At 49.5% G+C, this 21,752-nt stretch overlaps 1 protein-coding gene and 1 pseudogene across 11 annotated transcripts in view; both read left to right on the top strand.

Annotated features, from left to right (window-relative positions):
- The window catches only part of PEBP4 (phosphatidylethanolamine binding protein 4), a 219,499-nt gene that overhangs the window by 4,905 nt on the left and 192,842 nt on the right, over positions 1 to 21,752 (top strand). For 4 of the 11 annotated variants that reach the window (XM_084993010.1, XM_084993012.1, XM_084993009.1 and 1 more), the window contains 2 exon segments: positions 8,542 to 8,678; positions 15,375 to 15,501. In XM_084993010.1, coding sequence (XP_084849136.1) covers positions 8,548 to 8,678; positions 15,375 to 15,501 — 258 coding nt within the window. In that variant the 5' untranslated portion in view covers positions 8,542 to 8,547. 11 annotated transcript variants of the gene reach the window in all.
- LOC110256618 (small ribosomal subunit protein eS6 pseudogene) lies at positions 10,669 to 11,566 on the top strand (annotated as a pseudogene).

Raw genomic sequence — 21,752 nt, 5'->3', positions numbered from 1 at the left:
TTGTTAAAATAAATTAACACAGAAAAGACCATGTGAGGACACAGTAAGAAGACAGGCATCTGCAAACCAAGAAGAGAGGCATCAGGAGAAACTAACCTTGTCGACAACTTGATCTTGGACTTCCGGCCACAGAACTATGAGAAAATAAGTTTTTATTTAAGCTACTAACTCTGTGACATTCTGCTATGGCATCCTGGCAAACTAATATATTTGTTTTATTCCTGATCTTCAGGGAAAGTTTTCCAGTCTTCCACTGTTGAATGTGATGTTAGCTATGGGTATGCCATTTATGGCCTGTATCAGGTTGAGTGATCATTTCTTGTTTTGTTTGTTTGCTTTACCAAGAAAGGGTGCTGAATTTTGTCAAATGCCTTCTCTGAATCAACTGAGATAATCATGTGGCTTTCCCTTTCATTTTGTTAACACGTATTACGTTGATTGATGTTCATATGTTGAAACATTTTTGCATTCCAGGAATAAATTTCACTTGTTCGTGTTATATAATCTTTTAAATATGCTTCTGAATGCACTTTGCTAGGATTTTTACATTAATATTCCTAAAGAATATTAGTCTGCAGTTCCCCTTTCTTGTAGTGTCTTTGGTTTTGGTGTCAGAGTAATGCTGGCCTCATCAAATGATTTAGGAAATATTCCTTCCACTTTAACTTTTTAGAAGAGTTTGTATGACATTTTTAATATCTTTAAAAATTTTTTCCCACTATACAGCATGGGGACCAAATTATACATACATGTATACATAATTTTTCCTCCCATTGTTGTGTTGCAATGTAATTATCTAGACATAGTTCTCAATGCTACACAGCAGGATCTCATTGTAAATCCATTCCAAGAGCAATAGTTTGCATCCATTAACCCCAAGCTCCTGATCCCTCCCACTGCCTCCCTCTCCCCCGGGCAGCCAGAAGTCTATTCTCCAAGTCTATGACTTTCTTTTCTGTGGAAATGTTCATTTGTGCTGTATATTAGATTCCAGTTATAAGTGATATCATATGGTATTTGTCTTTCTCTTTCTGACTTATTTCACTCAGCATGAGAGTCTCTAGTTCCATCCACGTTGCTGCAAATGGCATTATGTCATTCTTTTTTATGGCTGAGTAGTATTCCATTGTGTATATATACCACATCTTCCTAATCCAATTGTCTGTCGATGGACATTTGGGTTGTTTCCATGTCTTGGCTATTGCGAATAGTGCTGCAATGAACATACGGGTGCATGTGTCTTTTTTTTTTTTTTTTTTTTTTTTTTTTTTGGCTCTTTGTGATTTCTTGGGTCACTCCCATGGCATATGGAGGTTCCCAGGCTAGGAGTCTAGTTGGAGCTGTAGCTGCCGGCCTACTCCAGAGCCACAGCAACACAGGATCTGAGCTGCGTCTGCAACCTACACCACAGCTCATGGCAATGCCGGATCCTTAACCCACTGAGCAAAGCCAGGGATGGAACCCACAACATCATGGTTCCTAGTTGGAATTGTTAACCACTGAGCCACGATGGGAACTCCGCATGTGTCTTTTTTTAAGCAAGGTTTTTTCCAGATATATGCCCAAGAGTGGGACTGCTGGGTCATGTGGTAGTTCTATGTATAGATTTCTAAGGTACATCCATACTGTTCTCCATAGTGGCTATACCAGCTTACATTCCCACCAATAGTGCAGAAGGGTTTTCCACACCCCCTCCAGCATTTGTTATTTGTGACTTATTAATGATGGCCATTCTGACTGGTGTGAGGTGGTATCTCATGGTAGTTTTGATTTGCATTTCTCTAATAATCAGGGATGTTGAGTGTTTTTTTCATGTGCTTGTTGGCCGTCTGTATATCTTCCTTGGAGAACTGTCTATGCAGATCTTTTGCCCACTTTTCCATTGGGTGGTTGCTTTTTTTGCTGTTGAGTTGTATATGTTGCTTGTATATTCTAGAGATTAAGCCCTGTCCATTGCATCATTTGAAACTATTTTCTCCCATTCTGTAAGTTGTCTTTTTGTTTTCTTTTTGGTTTCCTTTGCTGTGCAAAAGCTTGTCAGTTTGATTAGGTCTCATTGGTTTATTTTTTGCTCTTATTTCTGTTGCCTTGAGAGAGATTTAAAAAATTTTTAAGAGTTTTTATTTCCTTCTCATTTTCTAAATTTTTCTCATTTTTTAGATTTTTAAGAGTTTTTATTTCCTTCTCATTTTCCTTTCCTATATATATTTCCTCAAAATATATACGGATATATTTTGTGATCATGATGGGGATTATATATAATGTCCTAAAGTTATAATAATTTAATTTGAACTGACACCAAATTAACTTTAGTCACAGACAAAAACTCTACTCCTGTGTAATAATGCCCCCCAGTTTATGTTATTGATTTTACAAATTACATCTTTATTTGGCTGTAACCTAACACAGACAACAACAAAAAAATGTGACACATTGGACTTCATCAAAATGTTAAAAGGTTGTTTATCAAAGTATACTATGAAGAAAATAAAAAAAGGAGTTCCCATTGTGGCTCAGTGGTAACAAACCAACTAGTATCCATGAGGATGTGGATTCAATCCCTGGCCCTGCTCAGTGGGTTAAGGATCCAGCATTGTTTGGCTGTGGTGTAGGCTGGCAGCTGTATCTCTGACTTGATCCCTACCCTGGGAACTTCCACATTCTGCAGGTGCGTGCCTGAAAGAAAGAAAGATCCCACAGAATGGGAGAAACTATTTCATGTAAAAATACCCAATCCAATTCTGACACCAATTCCAATGTGTGCATTTTCCCCCCACACCAAGCAATTCTCTTATACCAGCTAGGTATCCTACAATTCGACTCAATTCTGACACCATTTACCTGGAGATCTCACAGGTTAATGGCTCAGTTCTATAAGACTGCTCCTCTTGCCCCCACCCACTTTTCTGGTGCCAAATGAAAGTCTATGTTGTCACCTGGACTTCTGACCTATTGGCTATAGATTAAAGGTTCCAACAACTCCTTCCTTGGGTTTGGTTAAATTGCAAGAGTGTCTCACAGAACCCAGAGAAACATTTACTTACTAGATTACAAGTTTATTACAAAAGGACATAACCCAGGAACAGCCTCAGATAGAAGAGAGGTGTAGTGCAAGGTATGTGGGAAGGGGTGTGGAATCCATGCTCTCTGGGTGTGCTATTTTCCCTGAATTGCCACATGTTTACCAACCCAGAAGCTCTTTGAATCCCATCCTTTTGGGGTTTTATGGAGGGTTTGTTACATAGATACAGTCGATTAAATCATTGGCCCTTGGTGATTGATTCAATTTCCAGCCCCTCTCCCCTCCATGGAGATAAGGGGTGGGAGGAATTGAAAGTTCCAACTGTCCAATCACGTGGCTGGTTCCCCTGGCAACCAGCTTCCATACTAAGGTGCTTTCCAAAAGTCACCTCAGATGTGACTTTAACATAAACTCAGATGTGGTTGAAAGGTGTTTGTTGTAAATATCAAAACACTGTTATCACTCTTTTTTTTTTTTTTTTTTTTGTCTTTTGTCTTTTTGTTGTTGTTGTTGCTATTTCTTGGGCCGATCCCGCGGCATATGGAGGTTCCCAGGCTAGGGGTGGAATCGGAGCTGTAGCCACCGGCCTACGCCAGAGCCACAGCAACGCGGGATCCGAGCCGCGTCTGCAACCTACACCACAGCTCACGGCAACGCCGGATCGTTAACCCACTGAGCAAGGGCAGGGACCGAACCCGCAACCTCATGGTTCCTAGTTGGATTCGTTAACCACTGCGCCACGACGGGAACTCCCTGTTATCACTCTTATCAGTTAGGAAATTCCAAGGGTTCTAGGAGCTCTGTGCCAGAAATGTGATAAGGACCACATACATATTTCTTAGTATAAGTCACATTATTACAATGTCTGATATCCAAAATACATAAAGAACTCATATAACACCACAAAAAGACAACCTTATTTAAAAATGGGCAAAAAGTTTGAACAGACATTTCTCTAAAGAAGATGTACAAATAGCCAGAGGCTCATGAAAAGATGTTCTAAATCATTAGTCATTATTAAAATGCAAATTAAAACCACATTAGGTACCAGTTCATGCTCACTAGGATGGCTATAAGCAGAAAGAAATAATAAGCACTAGTGAGGATGTGGAAAAATTAGAACCCTCACTGCTGGCAGGAATAGAAAATATAACAGATACTTTGGACAACAGACTGACAGTTCTTCAAAGTTAAACACGAAATTATCATATGATCCAACAATTCTACTCCTAGGCATAATCCAAGAGAATTGAAAGCATATGTTCACAAAACAAAACAAAATGTACACAAATACTTTTAACAGAATTAATTATTCATGATATCCAAAAAGTGGAAATAAATGTCTATTGACTGAGTGGATAAATAAAATGTGGTATATCCATACAATGGAATATTATTCAGTCATAAAAAGGAATGAAGTATTAGGAGTTCCTTTGCAGAACAGCAGGTTAAGGATCTGGCATTGTCACTGTAGCGACCCAGGTTCCATCCCTGATCTGGGGAACTTCCACATGCCACAAGTGCAGCCAAAAAAATAATTAAAAAAAAAAAAGAAATGATGTATTGATACACAATACAACATAATGAAACTTCAAAACACAGTGCTAAGTGAAAGAAGCCAGTGACCAAAACAAACAAACATGTAGTATAATTCCATTTATATGAAACGTCCAGAACAGGCAAAGCTACAAAGACAGAATGTAGATTAGTGGTTCCCAATCCTGGGGGAGAAAGGAATTGGGCGTAACTGCTAATGAGTACTTTGGGCTTCTTTGGGGGTGATGAGCAAGTCTGGGATTAGATAATGATGATGGCTGCATATCCTCTAGTGATTTTTTTTTTTATACTAAAATCCACTGAACACCACATGTTAAGAGTGAATTTTTGGTGTGTGATTTATATTCCGATTTTTTTTTTTTAAGTGGGGAATGAAAGAAAAGAATGAGTGGGGATTTGGTCACGGCAAATCCAGATGGCATGAGTGGAGATTCCAGATGGCATGAGTGGAGAGTTTGATGAGGGAAGGAAAGCATGAGAGGCTGTGTCTGGATAGAGAAAGGTGGTGACACTTGGGCAGTGATAGGGATGTCTGGAGTGGTGAGAGGTAGGTAAAGGAGTCCGGGGGCAAGAGTCCAGCAGATCTGGTTGTCTGGAGGGACCAAGGCATCTCAGGAAGCCAACAAGTTTAGCCTGATTGATGGTGTTGGGAGGTGGCCAGGACCTGAACGAAGGGAAAGAAGGCAGTTGCAGGGGCAGGCACCAGGGGGTCTGGCGATGGTGCTGCCAGATTGAGCAACTGGGCAAAACAGGCTGGTAATGGAAAGCGGGAGCTGCCCTCCCCAGGTTTGGATGTGGCTCCCCGATCTTGGACTCTGAGTACAAAGCCAAGTCCGGTGAATCCCCAAGGAAAGGATCATATTCAAAAACACCAAGAACCACTGCATTCTGTCAGATCTCTCTGTACAAAAACAAGCCCAAGAAGGTTACATAAATAAGCAAAAGGGATCCGGGGCTGGAGGCCAACTAGAATGGTTAGTTTCCTACTGATGTTTATGGAGAAATAGGAGCTATGATGTGAAAATAAGGACAATCAGGAATAGAAATGGCGAATTTGTCAGGCATTCAAAACAGATTTTTTTTTTTCTCTCTTTCTCGGTCTCCCAAGCGGTATGTGGAAGTTCCTGGGCCAGGGATCGAACCGGTGCCAAAGAAGCGACCCGAACCGCTGCCATGGCAAAGCGGGACCCCTAACCCGCTGCGCCACAAGAGAACTCTCCAAAAATAATTTGTTTAGCATCTAGACTCACCAGGGATTGCGCTTGGAAATCGAGACACAGAATGGGTGGAAGCTTGTAGGCTGGGGGCGTGGGAACACTGTAAACAAAGCACTAAGTAAATAACTACAACATAATTTTACAAACGTTTAAGAACCATAAGGAAATGAGTAAACTGCTCTGATTCTGAATGATGTGGATCTAATGGAGCCTGGGGGGGGGGGGGTCACATCAGTTCCTCTAAGGAAAGTACACCTCACACTCCACCAAATGGGAGGGGGCGGGGGAGGGCCAGGGGCGGAGCATAGGGGCTGAGGGACAGGCGGAGAGTAGAGAGCCGTGGCTAGAGAGGCAGGAAGAGCCCGGTCTTGCAGGGCATTGTGGGCTACCTGGAAGATTCTGGGCTTTAGTCCAAGAACAAAGTGAGTAGAAAGGGGGCCGGTAGGGGCACAGCCAAGACGCCGGGAGTGGGCGGTAGAGTGGATGAGGAGCATGAGTCAGACAGCGAGGGTTCGAATCCCAGGTCGGTCACTTATTTCCCACGTGACCCAGGTTGAGGTTAGCGAACCCTTCAGTGCCTCAGTCTCTCGCTCTGTAAAATAGGATTCTGATAGGACCTACTTCAGAAAATTACCACCATGAGGGAATTGGTGCTTAAAGCCTGGTTCACCCTGAGTAAGGAGGAATTGCTGACGTAAGCAACCTCCTCCGGAGCAGCCCTGAACCATGGACTCACCCCCACCTCCAGACAGCCGTTTGTTACCCTAATGGCCTGGCACCTGGGAAAGTTCTGGTTTCTTTAGCGGCTGCCATTTTTTTTCTTCTTCTTTTTTTCTTTTTCGGAATGCACCTGTAGCATGTGGAGGTTCCCAGGCTAGGGGTCTAATCAGAGCTGCAGCTGCCGGCCTACAACACAGCAGCAGCAATGCAGGATGGGAGCCCCATCTGTAACCTACACCACAGCTCACAGCAACGTCCGATCCCTAACCCACGGAGGTTAAGCAGGGAGGGAACCCGCATCCTCATGGATACTAGCCTGATTCTTCACCGCTGAGACACGACATAAATTCCGTGGCTGCCACTTTGAAGACAGCAGTGTCTTGGCCTTGGGTGACCACTCTGCCATCATCATCCTCCGCCTCTGGCTGCCTGTGAGCTCCTTGAATTCAGGGACCATGCTCAGTCTGTACCCTGGCTCAGCATGTGTGAGGTACCCAGCTGGAGAGCTGGATTGTGAATGAATGGCTAGGTGGATGGATCTGTGGAAAAATATTTACACTACCCATTAATTATTGAGCATTACCTCAGTGCCAGGTACCTTACTAAGTGCCTTACGTAATTCATTCATTTCAACACAACCATTTTGTGGGTTGGCTGCTAGGAGACACTGTCCAGTAGGAGGGACCTTGGGAATGATGGGGGTGGGGAGCCTTTGTCATACTTCAGGGAGTATGATTATTGAGAAATGTGTTTGGTCTGTTGCCCCAAAGAAGGGCTTTTACTGCAAGTTGGGGTCCTGGAAGCAGGAATTCAACTGAAAAGCAAGCTCTGCTGAAATGTTTCTCTAAAGATCTAGCTGCATGTACTCTCTACCTACCACCTCATCTTCCTTCGCCCGGCACAAGGGCGACAGGATCATTTTATTTGTTTTTACAAGACGTGGTGCATCCTGAAGAGGTGTGAGACAACACCCCCCCCCCTCCCCCAGCCAAGTAGTGGAGCTCAATGCAGAAACTGGTGTCTGAGGTCCCCTCCCCCTTCCCCTGTGGTGGAGGAACTGCCTTTGATCTTCCCCCTGCCTCTCTGGTTCCAATCAGAGTCCCACACCCTCCTGCCTGCAGGCCTGTTCCCTGAGGGAACGAAGGCCACCCAGGGGTCCCAGGCAAGTGTTCAACGCAGCCCTAGGCCCCCCTTCCTCCTAGTGCAGTGAGTTGTGCAAGCTTCCCCCTTCCTGAGCAGCTCTGCTGGCCTTCTTCTCCAGGGACTATTATTTTGGGAGAGTGCTGAGTTCAGCACCAGTGCAAGGTACAGCCGGGCACACCCTTCTGTCCTCAGCTGGCCCTTCAGAGCTGGCCTCAGGGCCTGGTGGCCCTCCCCTCCTCCTCCCCTGTGCAGCAGCCCCTCCTCCGCAGGGTCACCGTGTCCAACCGTGACCACCATCCGACAGCCCCGAGGCTCTCAAGACAGGTGGCAGAGGAGCTGTGGGTGGGAGAAGCAGAGCTGGTGCAAAGGGCGCACCCCAGCCTCATGCCTGCTCCTAGAAAACCCTGCAAGGTGGGGCCGTCATGAGCACCCCCAGAACCCGAAGCCTGGGGTCACCAGCCTCCCAGAGTTTGCTTTAAAGTCAAAGGAGGAGGCTCAACTGATTGCACAGGGGTAACTCGGGAGGGGCAGGGTGAGGGGGGGCTGTGTAAGAGGCTTATATAAGCCCTCCTGTGCTGCAGCCTGCTCTGCGCCCAGGCGGGCGGCAGGCAGAGTGACAGCACAGCTCTGCTCCGTGGAGGAGGGGCCTCAGCCAGGACTGAAAATTGAGTCCAGCTGGGAAGAGGCCCAGGTCCGCCCAAGGTTCTTGTGTCCGGGTACGGATTAGCTGCTGGAGCCCAGCCTGGCCGGAACTTCTCCCTTGCACTTCTCCCTACTGAGCAGAGGGTTCTGACCAGGTGGGCCCCTAGGGCAGGGGCTCTGGGGTGGGCAGAGCACCCCCTGAGGTGGGCCTGCTGGCACTGAAGGTTCCTTCCGTTCCAGGTGCCCATGGGCTGGACCATGAGGCTGGCTACGGCAGCCCTGTTCCTGGGCCTCACGATGGCGGTCCCCGGAGATGAAGAGGACAGTGACCCATGTGTGTACGAGGCCTTGTCTGACAGCGACGCTGTGCTCTGCAAGTAAGACTGGGTGGCCCCCCACTCCCAAGAGCCGAGCTAGGGGCTCGGAGAGGGGGTGCTTCCAGAACCAAGGGGGCACTGCCTCCCAAGGCAGCCTCTGTGGAAGGCAGAACATAAGGCAGCTCTGGGGCCACTCTGACGGAACATGACAGCAAGGAAAGGACTCAGACTCTTTCAGGCCCCTGCTGTCCAAGGGAGGTTCTCAGGGGCTAGGAGGGTATGCAGATCTGGTCCGCTCCCCCGGGCCTCCAAACCCAAGGGGCCCTGTGGGGCTGTGGCCTCACCCTCTGTGTTGGCACCCGAAAGAGACCATCACTTCCTCCAGCATGGAACGCCTCCTGTCCCCCAGCAAGGTGGCATTTTAAAGGAAAGTGGCATTTATTTGACCGAGGGTGTGTGATTGGACCCTCCCTATGTTTCCTGTTCCCTAACAAGGCCCTAGGGGCGTCGGGACAGGTGGGCCTGTTAGGGAGCGTGGCCAATGGACGTTGTTCAGGGAAGAGTCTGGGTGTCGAGGCCTGGCTTTGTCTCTTCCAAGGGCGCAAGCTTCTCTCCCTTTTCATCAGTTCGGCTCTCTCCTGCCTGTGGGTCAGAAAAGCCAGTCTTCATCGTCCTGGACACATGGTCATCCTCAGGGCTGCCCCAGCCATGCTGCTGGCAACCTCCTCTACCAGCTTGGTGACCGAGTATGCTGGCATCCCTCTGAGGCCATCAGAAGTGAGGCTGGGAGCAAGGACTCTCACTTCCTACTCTGTCTCTCTGAGTGCATTTGAATTCTTACAAACACTACTTTTAGAAAGAGAAATACGTTTTCCCTTAAAATTTTAGGCGGGAGTTCCCGTTGTGGCTTGGTGGTTAACCAACCCGACTAGGAACCATGAAATTTCAGGTTTGATCCCTGGCCTCGCTCAGTGGGTTAAGGATCTGGCATTGCTTGAGCTGTGGTGTAGGTTGCAGACACAGGTTGGATCCCATGTTGCTGTTGCTGTGATGTCGGCCAGCTGTTACAGCTCCGATTGGACCCCTAGCCTGGGAACCTCCATAGCTGCGGGTGTGGCCCTAAAAAGACAAAAGAAAAAAGAAAAAAAAAAAAGTTAGGCAGTTGGATCCAAAAAGAAAAAAAACCACAAATTTTGCTCCTATCGATTACATTTTTTGGCCACGCCCTTGGCATGTGGAAGTCCCCAGGCCGGGGATAGAACCCATGCCACAGCAGTGACCTGGGCTGCTACAGTGACAACTCTGGATCCTTAACCCACTGAGCCACCAGGGAACTCCTATCTGTACACTTTTGAAATCTGGTGAAACAGTCCTGGGTAAAGTTTTGTGTGGGGGAGGGAGGGAACGACTGCCCCTCACATGTGAGCAGGTGCTGTGCTTCCCGGGAGTGGACAGGTCCTTGAGCTAGGACAGTGGGGCCAGGGCAAGGCCAGGCCAGGCCGAGATTAGGGCCCCATCATGGAGTGCCTCTTGTGCTCCCCATGTTCACTGTGGAACACAGAGAACACGGTCACATGTGTATGGTCACTGGAGGGACCAGCCAGCATCCCAGCTGCCCTAGGCTCAGCCCTGCCAACATCCACATGCCGGCACTATGGTGGCCTGGGTGCTGTGGCACATGGGGAAGCTCTGCGGCACCTGGTACCTGCCAGGAGTTCTGTTGGTGATTTAGACTCCTTGAACTATTTCATTGTTGTCAGGAACCCACCAAGTAGGTGTTAATCCTTGTTTTGCAGCTGAGGAATCCCCAGAGATTAAATAACCTGCCCATAGTGTTCACACACCTAACAAGTCCAAGATCAAGGTGCTGGCAGATTCTGTGCCTGGCGAGAACTTACTTTCTGATTCATGGTTGGTGGTCTCCTTGCTGTGTCCTCACATGGTCGAAGAGGCGAGAGTTCTCTGGGGCCTCATTTAAAAGGGCACTAATGCCATTCAAGAGGGCTCCACCCTCAGGACCTCAGCACCAGCAGCCCCACTTCCTCAGTCCATCATTTTGGGGGCTTGGATTTCAACATACCAATTATCCGTATATCTAAGGGCTCCTTAGAAAACAACAGCAGCTCTTTTGTGTGGTGCCTCGAAGGCGGTCGGCCACTTCAGGATGAAGCTGAACGTCTCTTTCCCTGCCACTGGCTGCAAGAAACTCATTGACGTAGACGATGAACCCAAACTTCTTACCTTTTATGAGAAAGGTATGGCCACAGAAGTTGCTGCTGACGTTCTGGGTGAAGAACGGAGGGTTATGTGGTCTGGATCAGTGGTGGGAACAACAAACAAGGTTTCCCCATGAAGCAGGGTGTTTTGACCCATGGCCACATCCTCCTGCTGCTGAGTAAGGGCATTCCCGTTACCACAGAGGACTGGAGAAAGAAAGCACACATCTGTTCAGGGTTGCATGCCAATCCGAGTATTCTCAATTTTGTCCTCATAAGGAAAGGGGAGAAGGATATTCCTGGACTCACCGACTCTCACCGACCCTCGTCGCCTGGGACCGAGAAGGTCTAGCAGAATCCGCAGACTTTGCAGTCTAAGGAAGATGATGTCCATCAGTATGCAGTGAGAAAGCCCCTAAACAAAGAAGGTAAGAAACCTAGGACCAAACACCCAAGATTCAGTGCCTGGTTACTCCACATGTTCTGCAACACACACGTTGGCATATTGCTCTGAAGAAACAACGTACTAAGAAAAATAAGGAAGAGGCTGCAGAATATGCTAAACTTTTGGCCAAGAGAATGAAGGAGGCCAAAGAAAAACATCAGGAACAGATTGCCAGAAGACAGGGCTGTCCTCTCTGAGAGCCTCTACCTCTAAGTCTGAGTCCAGTCAAAAACAAGATGTTCTAAGAGTAACAAATAAATGACATCAAATCTTTAGAAAAAGAAAAAGGAGTTCCTGTCATGGCTCAGTGGAAACGAATCTGACTCGGAACCATGAGGTTGTGGGTTCCATCCCTAGCCTCGCTCGGTGGGTTGAGGATCCAGCGCTGCCATGAGCTGTAGTGTAGGTCACAGATGCGGCTCAGATCTGGGATTGCTGTGGCTGTGGCGTAGGCCGGCGGCAACAGCTCCAATTGGACCCCTATGCTGGGAACCTCCATATGCTGAGGGTGTAGCCCTGAAAAGACAGAAGTCAAAAGACCAAAAAAAAAAAAAAAAAAAAAAAGAAAGAAAGAAAACACCAGCAGACCCCCTCTTTGAGAAGTATGGACTGACAACACTAAGCTTGCCTGCTAGGAAAATGGCTTGTGACTAAATCAGCCTTGCACAGGGAAGCTTTGTCTTTCTGACTGCTGGAGACTTTTGTTCGTCAAAGATCATCACTGAGTGAGAACTTATCAAGCACATATCAGACCCCGGAGCAGAGATCAGGACCTCTTGCATCGGGCACCTCCCCAGGAGCCCTGCTCAGCTCAGGCATTTAACCTTGCCAGGCAGCCCCCCAAAGAGAAGCTCCTCCTCTCACGGGCATGCTTTAGCATCTAGTAGGGAGATCTTGAAGTTAGGACTCAATACTTAAAGATGTTCATCTCTAAGGGAGGAATTTTTGGTGCTGTCACAAGCAGGGGGGAAGCATAAACTTCCAGAATAATACCTCACCTGCTCCTGAGAAAGCCAGAGTGGCCTGACAGAATCAGAGTCAGAACCCTAGGCTCAGTCTTGGTAGTGAGAGAACCATGGTTGTCCAACTCGTACCCAGTGGGTGAACCCACTGACCCAGCGACTCTCCCAGGAACCGGGACCTGCCTGCCCCAGCCCTCTCCTGTGCTGAGAAGCCCCCCTGTCTTCGGACGAGGAACTCCTGTGTCAAGTTGGGGGCTACCTTTAACTGAACCCCATTCTTTCCAGTTGCGCCCCAGGCCCTGCATGGAACAAAGTAGTTTCTCTTCCTCTGGAGGGTCCTGTGGATGTTTGGAGACAGATGTCACGACCCCGCCTTCACCCGCTGCTCTTCTTCCCTGGGTGCCCTCCTCCCATCCTTCAGTTCCTCCTGGGGGGCTTGTCCTGGGCCCCCTGCCTTTGGTTGGAGACAGACCCACCATCCACGCTGAAAACCACACAGCAGAGGGTGGGGTGCCCCCTCCCCCACCACCTCTGTGAAGGCAGCCTCACCTCCACGGGCCTTTTTGTCACCCTTGCTTTGGGGCAGCTGAGATTCTGAGCCTTCTTCCTACCTGGGGAGCTGTTTTTCTCTGACCAGGTTCTTAGCAGTGCTAAAGGGACTTCGGTGACCGTCCATTCAAATGGAAGCCCGGAGAAAAAAGTGACTTGTTAGGGAAGCTGCATGCTCCAGGGGAAAGTGCAGACCCGCCGCAGCAGCCCTTCTCTCTTGCTGGACAGCGAAGTAGCCCCAAACCGAGCAGCTGCGCACATGCCTTGTCTAGCTTTCTCCGGGTCTAGCCCAGCCGGGCACCTCCAGCGCAGGCTCAAAGGAGGCTGCAGTCCAGCCACTGGATGAGACTTACAGGCGACATGCAGGCTTCAAGCCCGTGGCTGGCAGTGCCCACCGGTATGAGGGCTGGGGGACAGACCTCTTTCCTGGTCCCCTGGCATGTACCCTCTCAGGGTACTCTCTGTGGCTTTGCTGTTTCCCTCACCAAATAGCAGCGTGGTGATTTCGCTTAAATGATTTAACATTTCCAGTAATTCTGCTGGGGTAAAAGGAAGAAACCCTTTTGTTCCCCAGCAAAGGCCCTTGTGGTTCTGTTTCCCTCCTCCTTGCACCTGGCCTTTCCTCATTCTGGAGGGTCCCCTCCTTCCGCCTCAGATCTTAACAGCTGCAGTGGCAGAGGGTTGTGGCAGCAACAAACCAAATGCTTTTTTTTTTTTTTTCTTTTTTCATTTTTACCGCTGTACCTGCGGCACACGGAAGTTCCCGGGCTAGGGGTCGAATCACAGCTACCTACAGCTGCCGACCTACGCTACAGCTACAGCAACACAGGGTCTGAGCCACATCTGTGACCTGTGCCACAGCTTGCAGCAATGCTGGATCCTTAACCCGTTGATCAAGGCCAGGCACCTACCCTGCATTCTCACGGATACTATGTTGGGTTCTCACCCTGCTGAGCCACGATGGGAATGCCCAAATGGTCTTTAAAATGCCGCTGTGAAGAGAAATGAAAACTCATCCCTTGAAACACCTTTCATAAAGCTATTAAAACCTTGCCTTTGGAAAGGCAGTATTATAAACTTGAAAGGAGTTAAAAGAACCCAGTATGCTCAGCAAGCCATTGGTTCAGCTAACTGGCTGCAGTGAATAGTCTGTTTCAAGAGGTCTGAGTCCTGGTTTTGGGGATGCTGGCCCGAGGAAGCATCTTGTGTCTGTCAGGTCTGCAGGCGTGGGCTGCTTTTGCCCAGGGCAGGGCCTTAGGAACCACTGGAGGGGTTGGTGGGGATGTGGGGCCCCCCAGTGGGAAGCTGTCCTTGGACTTCTCCCAGGTCCAGACCTCCAGTGCTCCCCCTCTGGATCTACTTCCGTGATTACATACTCAAGGGTCCCCCTCAGGCATCACCCCCAGTCAGCCCAGGGTGACCACTGGCCTCTGTGGAGCCGGTCAGCCACACCGAGCTTTTGGAAAGGCTAAGTGAATCATCTTCACCAAATAAACCCTACACAGACCCTGGGCCTTGGTGATAAAAAGTGACAAGCAGAAGTTGACACAGAAATTTTTGGGTATATCTATTCGAAGACCGTTTTTCCATCCCTGAGTTTCAAATACAGGTACGCCTTTAGGTCTAACCCTGTGAAGGTGGGGGATCCGCCTGCCAGGTAAGCCTGGTTCTCAGGGCACTCGTGCAGGTCACGGGCTTCTCAGGGAGAAAGCAGATAGGTGCGTATGCACACGACAGGCTTTGTTTACCCTTGAGCCATATCTGCGTTCTGAAAGCACAGTGAATGGCAGATTGAGAACCTAGGGTAGGGGCAGTGCGGCACCCAGAGAAGCAGGTTATTTAGCAGATGGGTGGGATTTGCTGTCCTGGAGAGGATATGGGTTATTTAGGGGACAGAAATGTCTGTGCCTCTGAAGAAGCCTGTGCCATGTTGCCAAACCTTTCTTTATGTAATAAGAACATTCCAGAAAATCAATGATGTGTAAATATTATTCTTATGCACCCAGACTTATTTTCAAGACACTGACCAGATTTGCCTGAGGAGGTAGATAGATATAGATATACATATTGCTTTTTAGGGCTGCACTCTCAGCATATGGAGGTTCCCAGGCTAGGGGTCGAACTGGAGCTGCAGCTGCTGGTCTACACCACAGCCACAGCAACGCCAGATCCTTAACCCACTGAGTGAGGTCATGGATCAAACTCATGTCCTCATGGATCCTAGTCGGATTCATTTCCACTGGGCCACAACGGGAACTCCAAGGAGGATGTGTATATATTTTTTGAGAAGCAAACACTGACAGTAATGCACACTTTCAGACCACTGATGACCTTCCGGACTCTCTTGTAAACCTTGCTCTCTACTTTCCCCCACACACCAACCCTATAAATAGGTGCAATTAGGGTCCCATTGTACCGGGGAAGAAACTGAGGTGCAAGAGGTCGGGTAACTCTTGGGCCACACAGGTCACACAAGTGGAGTGGCAGGTCTAGGATTCAACCCCACTTGACTTCATTCCCAACAGTGCCAGACGAAGGCTCCCTAAGACCCTGACATGGGCCAACCATCTCCCTCTGTCCACAGGGGCCTCAAAGTGTTCTACCCAGAGTTGGGGAACCTCGGCTGCATGGTGGTTCCTGAGTGCAACAACTACAGACAGAAGATCACCTCCTGGACTGAGCCAATTGTCAAGTTCCCTGGGGCCTTGGACGTGAGTGAGCCAGCCTGGCTGGAGCGGGAGGGTCGTTGGTGTCAAGTTCCCTGAGTTTGCTCATCTGGGTGACATGAAGCCGCGTGTGGAGTGCACTGGGTTGGGTTTGGACCCAGGACCGGGGGGCTGTTGCCATAGCAGGTGCCTTCTTTAGAGCAGCCCGGCCACCTTGGAGGAGGTTGGGTGGGTGGGAGCCTGCAAACAGGGAGCTTTGACAAGGCTCAGGGGCCATTCTGCCCGGGCCTCTCCCCGCCCCTGAGCCAGCTCCTCAGTCACCTTGGGGACTAGCCAGGGTGTGCTTTGGAGTCGGCAGAGAAAACAGGGAGAGAGGGGCTTGTGGGGAGTTCTTTCTCGAGGTGCAGGGTGGCTGGGCTTTCAGAGTGACCTAAATGGGGAGGACCTGGCTTGTAACGGGCAGTGCTTCTCATGTAGGCTGAACAAGCAGAGGTCAGTACCCTTGATTCTTGGGCAATATGAGACACCCTCAGAAGTTTGCCTGGAGTAGTCTGAAATTTTAAAAATTGAAGCCCTTTAGGGATTGGAAATAACGATTCCTTTTGCTGAGAAATGATTAGTATCATCTTATTCTGGAAGCTTCCCTTGGTTTAGGGATGTGATAAGCCTGGGGAAGGGCCGTAGGAGCGGGAAATGGGGCTGCAGCTGCTGGGGAAGCTGCTCCAGTGTCCTGGTCACCGTTTTTTTTCTTTCTTGACGCCAAAGTGTTGGGGTGGAGGGTGACCCTTGCTTTGTGTGTTTTAATAGGAGGTTCCAGTGTCAACCTAGGCATAAGGACAATGATGTGTCCAGGACTCAGGCCATGAATGGGTGGAGACAAAAGAGTCATAGTCAAGATGTGACCACATGTGCATCGAGGCCAGCCTCCTGGTCCCCTCTGTGTATCATGGCAGAGAGAGGCCACAGAGGACACCATGCCTCTGGAGGCAGTCAGCATAGCCACAGAGAGATGACAGGTGTCGGAGCAGGGGGTGTACACAGATTACTCAGGTGCAGAGGGGCAGGTTTTTCTTTCTTTCTTTAACTGATTTTCGTTAGCAGGGAACACATAGGTGGTGATATGTCTCATAATGTAAGAGGCTGAGACTATGATGCTGTGACAGGCTGTGGTGATTGCAACTGTGACAAACATTCTTTCCTCTGGGAGACAAAGCAAAGCAAGTAATGAGGAGGCCTTCTGGGTGTCCTCCTCAACCCTCCCAAGCATCACACACATGCACATGCATGCACATCAGCCTTCCTCCCTGAAAAACCTTGACCAGGTCACACCCATGGACAGGGAGGAGAAGCAGAGGAAATCAAAGCCTCTGTGATGCTAATTCAGGACAGGTACAGGGCAAGAGCCCAGTCTTCTAGGGAAGAGCATAAGGCTGCCCTGTGGGAGAAGACTCTTGACTTCATCCTTAATTCATTTGTCCCTAAAGAGTGAGGAGTTTGGACCAAATACTTTGCACAGCCCATGACTGTCCCAAGAGGGAGGCTAAGCAAAGGGTGCCATTCCCACTTGCTGTTTCTACTGATGCCCACTAGATGGCAGTATAGGCTTTCCTGAGTATCTGAGTTCCTTGGGAGGAACAGGTTTGGAACAAGTTTGGGAAGTTTTGCATTTGATTGCATAGTCCTGGGTCTAGACACAAAATATCACCCCCTCCAAATCCTGAGATCTCCCATTCTGTCTCAGCCAAGAGGTGGCGTGGAGAAGAAAACCTGGAGATTTATGAAGGACAAAGAGCTGTGCCCTTGGGGAGGACAGAGGTTTCACAAAGGAAGTTTTGGTCAAAGTGGTAGAAAGAAAGAAAAAGTAGCATTCTACTGCTATAGAATTGCAGTTTATGGAAATTTGCCCTTTGAGAAGGCAGGTTCAGCTAGAGTATGGAAAGATACTATTTTTGGGGTAGTACCTACTTTATTATTTTTAAAATTTATTTTATTGCAGTATGGTTAATTTACAATGTTGTGTTAATTTCTGCTGTACAAAGTGATTGTTATAAACATATGTACATCCTTTTGATATTCTTTCCATTATGGTTAATCACATGATATTGATATAGTTCTTTGTGCCCTGCAGTAGGACCTTGTTGTTTATCCATTCTGTGTAACAGGGTTTGCATCTGCTCATCCCAGACGTTCACTCCATCCCTCCATATCCCCTTGGCAGCCACAAGTCTGTTCTCGGTGTCTGTGAGTCTGTTTCTGTTTTGAAGATAAACTCATTTGTATCATATTTTAGATTCCACATATAAGTGATCTCAAATGGCATTTATTTTTCTCTTTCTGACTTACTTTGCTTAGTATGATAATCTCTAGGTCGGGTGGTATCCACTTTTATGCTGGAAACTGTTCATGAGTCAATTCATTTAATGTTCTCGTCAAGTTGAGTATTTCTTTAGTGGAGACTGTTAGTGACAAGTGAAAAAAGTTAACGCCCACTGGCTTGTGCCAAGAAAGTGGGAAGGCACGACTGATTCACAGATTGAAAACTCCAGAGATAACCTCAGGTATCTAGATGCTTAAACATCATCACCAGGAAATTGTCCCTTTACTTTTTTTCTATGCTGTGTTTTGTGTATAGACGCTTTCCTTGTGGTAACAAAAATGACCTCATTCTCTTTATGTTTTAGTAGCTTTTTTAACCCAGTGGGAATAGACTGACCCCTGTCCAACCATTAAAAGTCCCAAGATTTTTCCTGCTTGGATCCTATGTCCATCCTTGACCCAAACAGTCATGTTGGGAAGCCCCACTTGATCTTCAAGGGCCAAGAGCGCAAGAGGATGGTTCCCCCAAAGGAGAATCAGGGTGCAGGTTATCGGAGGGGGAAAGGATGCTGGGTAGGAAACACAAGAGAAGGTCCAGTGGAAGGAAGTAATCAGACCAGGTGCAGAGCTGGAAGGGGGCAGAGCCAGGGTTTAAACCCAGGTATGTCCCGCTCCAAAGGCTTGGCCCCTGGACCACTGGCAGGAGCTCGCAGAGGAGACATGGGGCTGCTGGCTCACACGGGGAGGACTTGCTGAAGGGAACCACAGGAGGCACAGTGGTTGCTAAGGAAGGTGGTGATAAGGAGTAGAGACAGGCCGGCAGCAGTGAGAAACAAGATGCTAGCTAGAGCTTCCCTTCAAGGGTAATGGGGACAGTCACCTCCAGAGAGGGGGCACCTGGTAAAGTGGGGGAGGAAGCAGGTGCTACCTGGAAACAGGGTCCCTCGAAAGGGGGCAGCGAGACCCTGAGTCCTTAGTGATGGAGAAGGGGATGAAGGCATTTTCTCTGGGCCCAGGATCTGATGGAAAAGGGCAAGAAGTGGATGACTGGCTGTGTGGGGACAATGCCTTACATCAAAGGTGATTAAAACAATGCCACCAAAGCAACAGCTGCTGGTAGACACCCCCAGGGAACCCCGCACCAAGAAAGCCCCAAAGCCTTGGAAGGGGGGGCACAGTAGGCAGGGGCCAACACTTCTGTTTCTGACAGAGGTCTTCCTGCCTGCACACCACTGCTCAGGCCACTTCCTCAGACTTGAAGCCTGTACTTTGGGACACCCTGCCCCCACCCAGATGCGTCCTCCTCCAAGAAGCCTTCCCTGACTGCCTCGCTCTGGGTCCCACCCTCAGCCCTGGTGGGTCTCTTCTTTCTCTGAGCATTTTTCACGGCCCCTACCCTCCGAAGTTGGTGTGTTGGTATTTACTTCCCTCTGTCTTGTATTGTAGTTGCTTATTCATACCTCCCAGAGCGTCAACCAACATATAAGCTCTAGGAGAGCAGTACCATGTGTTGTATTTCTTTGAACCACCCGCAGCCCCTGCCAGCATCTCAGACCCCGTGCTGGCTGACTGGGTGGCTGAACGCATGAGTGGCAGGTGGATGGACACCTGCTGGAGTGTGAGCTCTGAGGTGTGAGAGCCCAGTGGTTTGCGCTTGAAGCTGCCCGATGTTCTGGGACCTCTGCAGGACCCAGGCCAGCACTGGTCTCTCCCCAGCCAGGGTGGGTGGGGGCTGGGGGCGGGTAGGAGGAAGCAGGGAAAGAAGAGGAAGTCAGGTAGGCTCCTGAGAAGGTAAAGATGTGCAGGAAAACATAGACAGCCCCGGCCACTGAGAGAGGCCTTGAATTAAGAAGCTTTTCTCCCCTGGCGCTTTGACAAACATTAAGAGGCAAACATCTTAAAACACATCCCTTCTCAAGGCATTGAAGACTGAAAGGCCCCTGAGACGCTTCTTGACTGGGCTTATTCTTCACCTTGAATTTAACCAGCTGGAGTCCTTTTGAAGGGAAGAAATTGCCTCTAAGTGGGGAGCGTGCATCGCATTAGAAGGAAGGAACAAAGAGCACAGCCGTCCTTCTTGCAGTCCCTGCCTTTCCAGTCGGGCCCAGCTCGGCCCTGTTCTCCTTCCCAGAAAGCCGGTGACCCTGAGTGGCCTCCTGCTGGGCTGGGCAGACACGTTCCCATGTCACTCTGGGCCTGCCGCCTCTCTGTGGCTGCCTTTGGGGGACCACCTCTTTGCCCTCATTGGCCTGAGGAAGATACGCAAGTTTTGACACAAACCATATAGAATCCTGGAAGTCTAGAGACACACGCAGGAGGTCAGGTCACAGGCCCTCCTTGCCGCAAGGGGCCTCGGAGTCCCCCAACCCACCTCCCATCCTTCTTTTCACACACAGAGCAGAGAAATGGGAGCTGCTGCCGTCATGAAATGATTAGCCTAGGCAGGACGCAGGGTCACCAATACCCAGAGTCGTTTTGGGCAGAGCAGCCCCTGACCATGCGGGACAGAGCTCCCTGGGCTCGTTTGGGAGAAGGTGGGAGGGGGAGCGTGCACACACAGGAGACAGCCCGCCTTTGCTCCTGGAAGGCAGCGGTGCATGGTTTGGTGCCGGCGATATGAAATAATTCACTTAACAAGTATTGACTGAATACAGGGCCACCCTGTTAGTGCCAGAAATTCAAAGATAAAGGACACTGTCAGTGGAGCTCCCCGTCTAAGATGGGGAGACAGCCGGCAGACCCATGGCAGGGATGGGACTGCCAGTGCTTCAGGGTGTGGGGGTGGCGGGGGGGGGAACCACAGCTATCAAGAGGGCCAGGGCAGCAGCCACGCTGAATTATGGCCAGGAGAGGCCTCCAGGAGGTGACCTTGAGCTGCACTGTACTGGTGACTAGGCAGGGGATGGGGGGGGGCATGGCAGCATGGACAGGTGTGAGTGAGGCTCTGGAGAGGACAGGGCCACTCTGGGAGGGGCCATGGGTGCTGCTTCGTGGGTCCTGGTATGGAGTCTGGATTTTATTGTGAAGCCAGGCTGGGGAGGGTGTGTATGGGGGGATCACCATTTGATTTTTAGGCTGGTGGACATGATCAGATGAGCAGTTCAGGAAGGTGACTTGGGCAGGTGACTGAGGTTCGGGGCGTGGGGGTGGGGGGCGCTGGAAGAAAGGTGAGGCTCAGGCAGGGAGAACACTTGCTGACTGGGCAGAATGGACTGGGGCGTGGGTTTGAGAAACATAGAGGAGTCCCCTGGTCTTGGAGGGACAGGGATCCCGGGGAGGAGTTTTGACCCTTGGTTTCCTTTGACAAGCAGGTGGGTGGCTAAGGGTGAAGGTGAGCATGTTTAATGTTTTTGAGAGTGAAGGGGAGGTGCTGACGAAAGACGTGATTACTGCCCCTAATGTGTTTTCACCAAGCAAGGGACACAGGAGAAGGACTGGATGGACAGGGACCCAGGGCAGTGGCAGCACCTTTGCATCACTGAGTCTGAGGCCCTTGCCTGTGCCCAGAGATAGCTGTCTGATAAGCAGAAACGGTCTGATGCTGGGAAGAGAAGGTGGCACTGGAGGCCTAGCTTGGGGTCCTCCACAGCCTGGGGTGGGGCTGGGCCCCTCTGGGGGAGAATGCAGAGCGGCCAGCAGCAGGCAGCCTGTGGAGATCAGGTCATACAGGCAAGGGAGAGGCTGCTGCGGGGCCAGGCTGGGGAAGGGCCATTGGATTTGCCAAATGCCCTGGCCCTGCTCTTGAGCAGCGTGGGAGGGTGGGGAGGATTTTTAGGACAGGGGGGCTGGGCAGAAGGTAAAGGGTCAGGACAGAGTCAGGAGTCTACTGGGGGCGGGCGGGAGGGGGATCCACCAATGTGCCACTGATGCTTTGGGGAAGAATGAATGAGGCGTGACTGTAACCCAGTGTCTGACATGTGACAGAAGCATAATAAATGGTATAGGTTGTCACATGATAAGAGACTGGTTTGTAGTCTAAA

Source organism: Sus scrofa, chromosome 14 (genome assembly GCF_054392235.1).
Source record: "Sus scrofa isolate SSC_HxYL_T2T_F1_AM1 chromosome 14, Sscrofa_HxYL_maternal_Yorkshire_Landrace_v2.0, whole genome shotgun sequence".
NCBI lineage: Eukaryota > Metazoa > Chordata > Mammalia > Artiodactyla > Suidae > Sus > Sus scrofa.
This window is presented reverse-complemented; position numbering and strand designations above follow the sequence as displayed.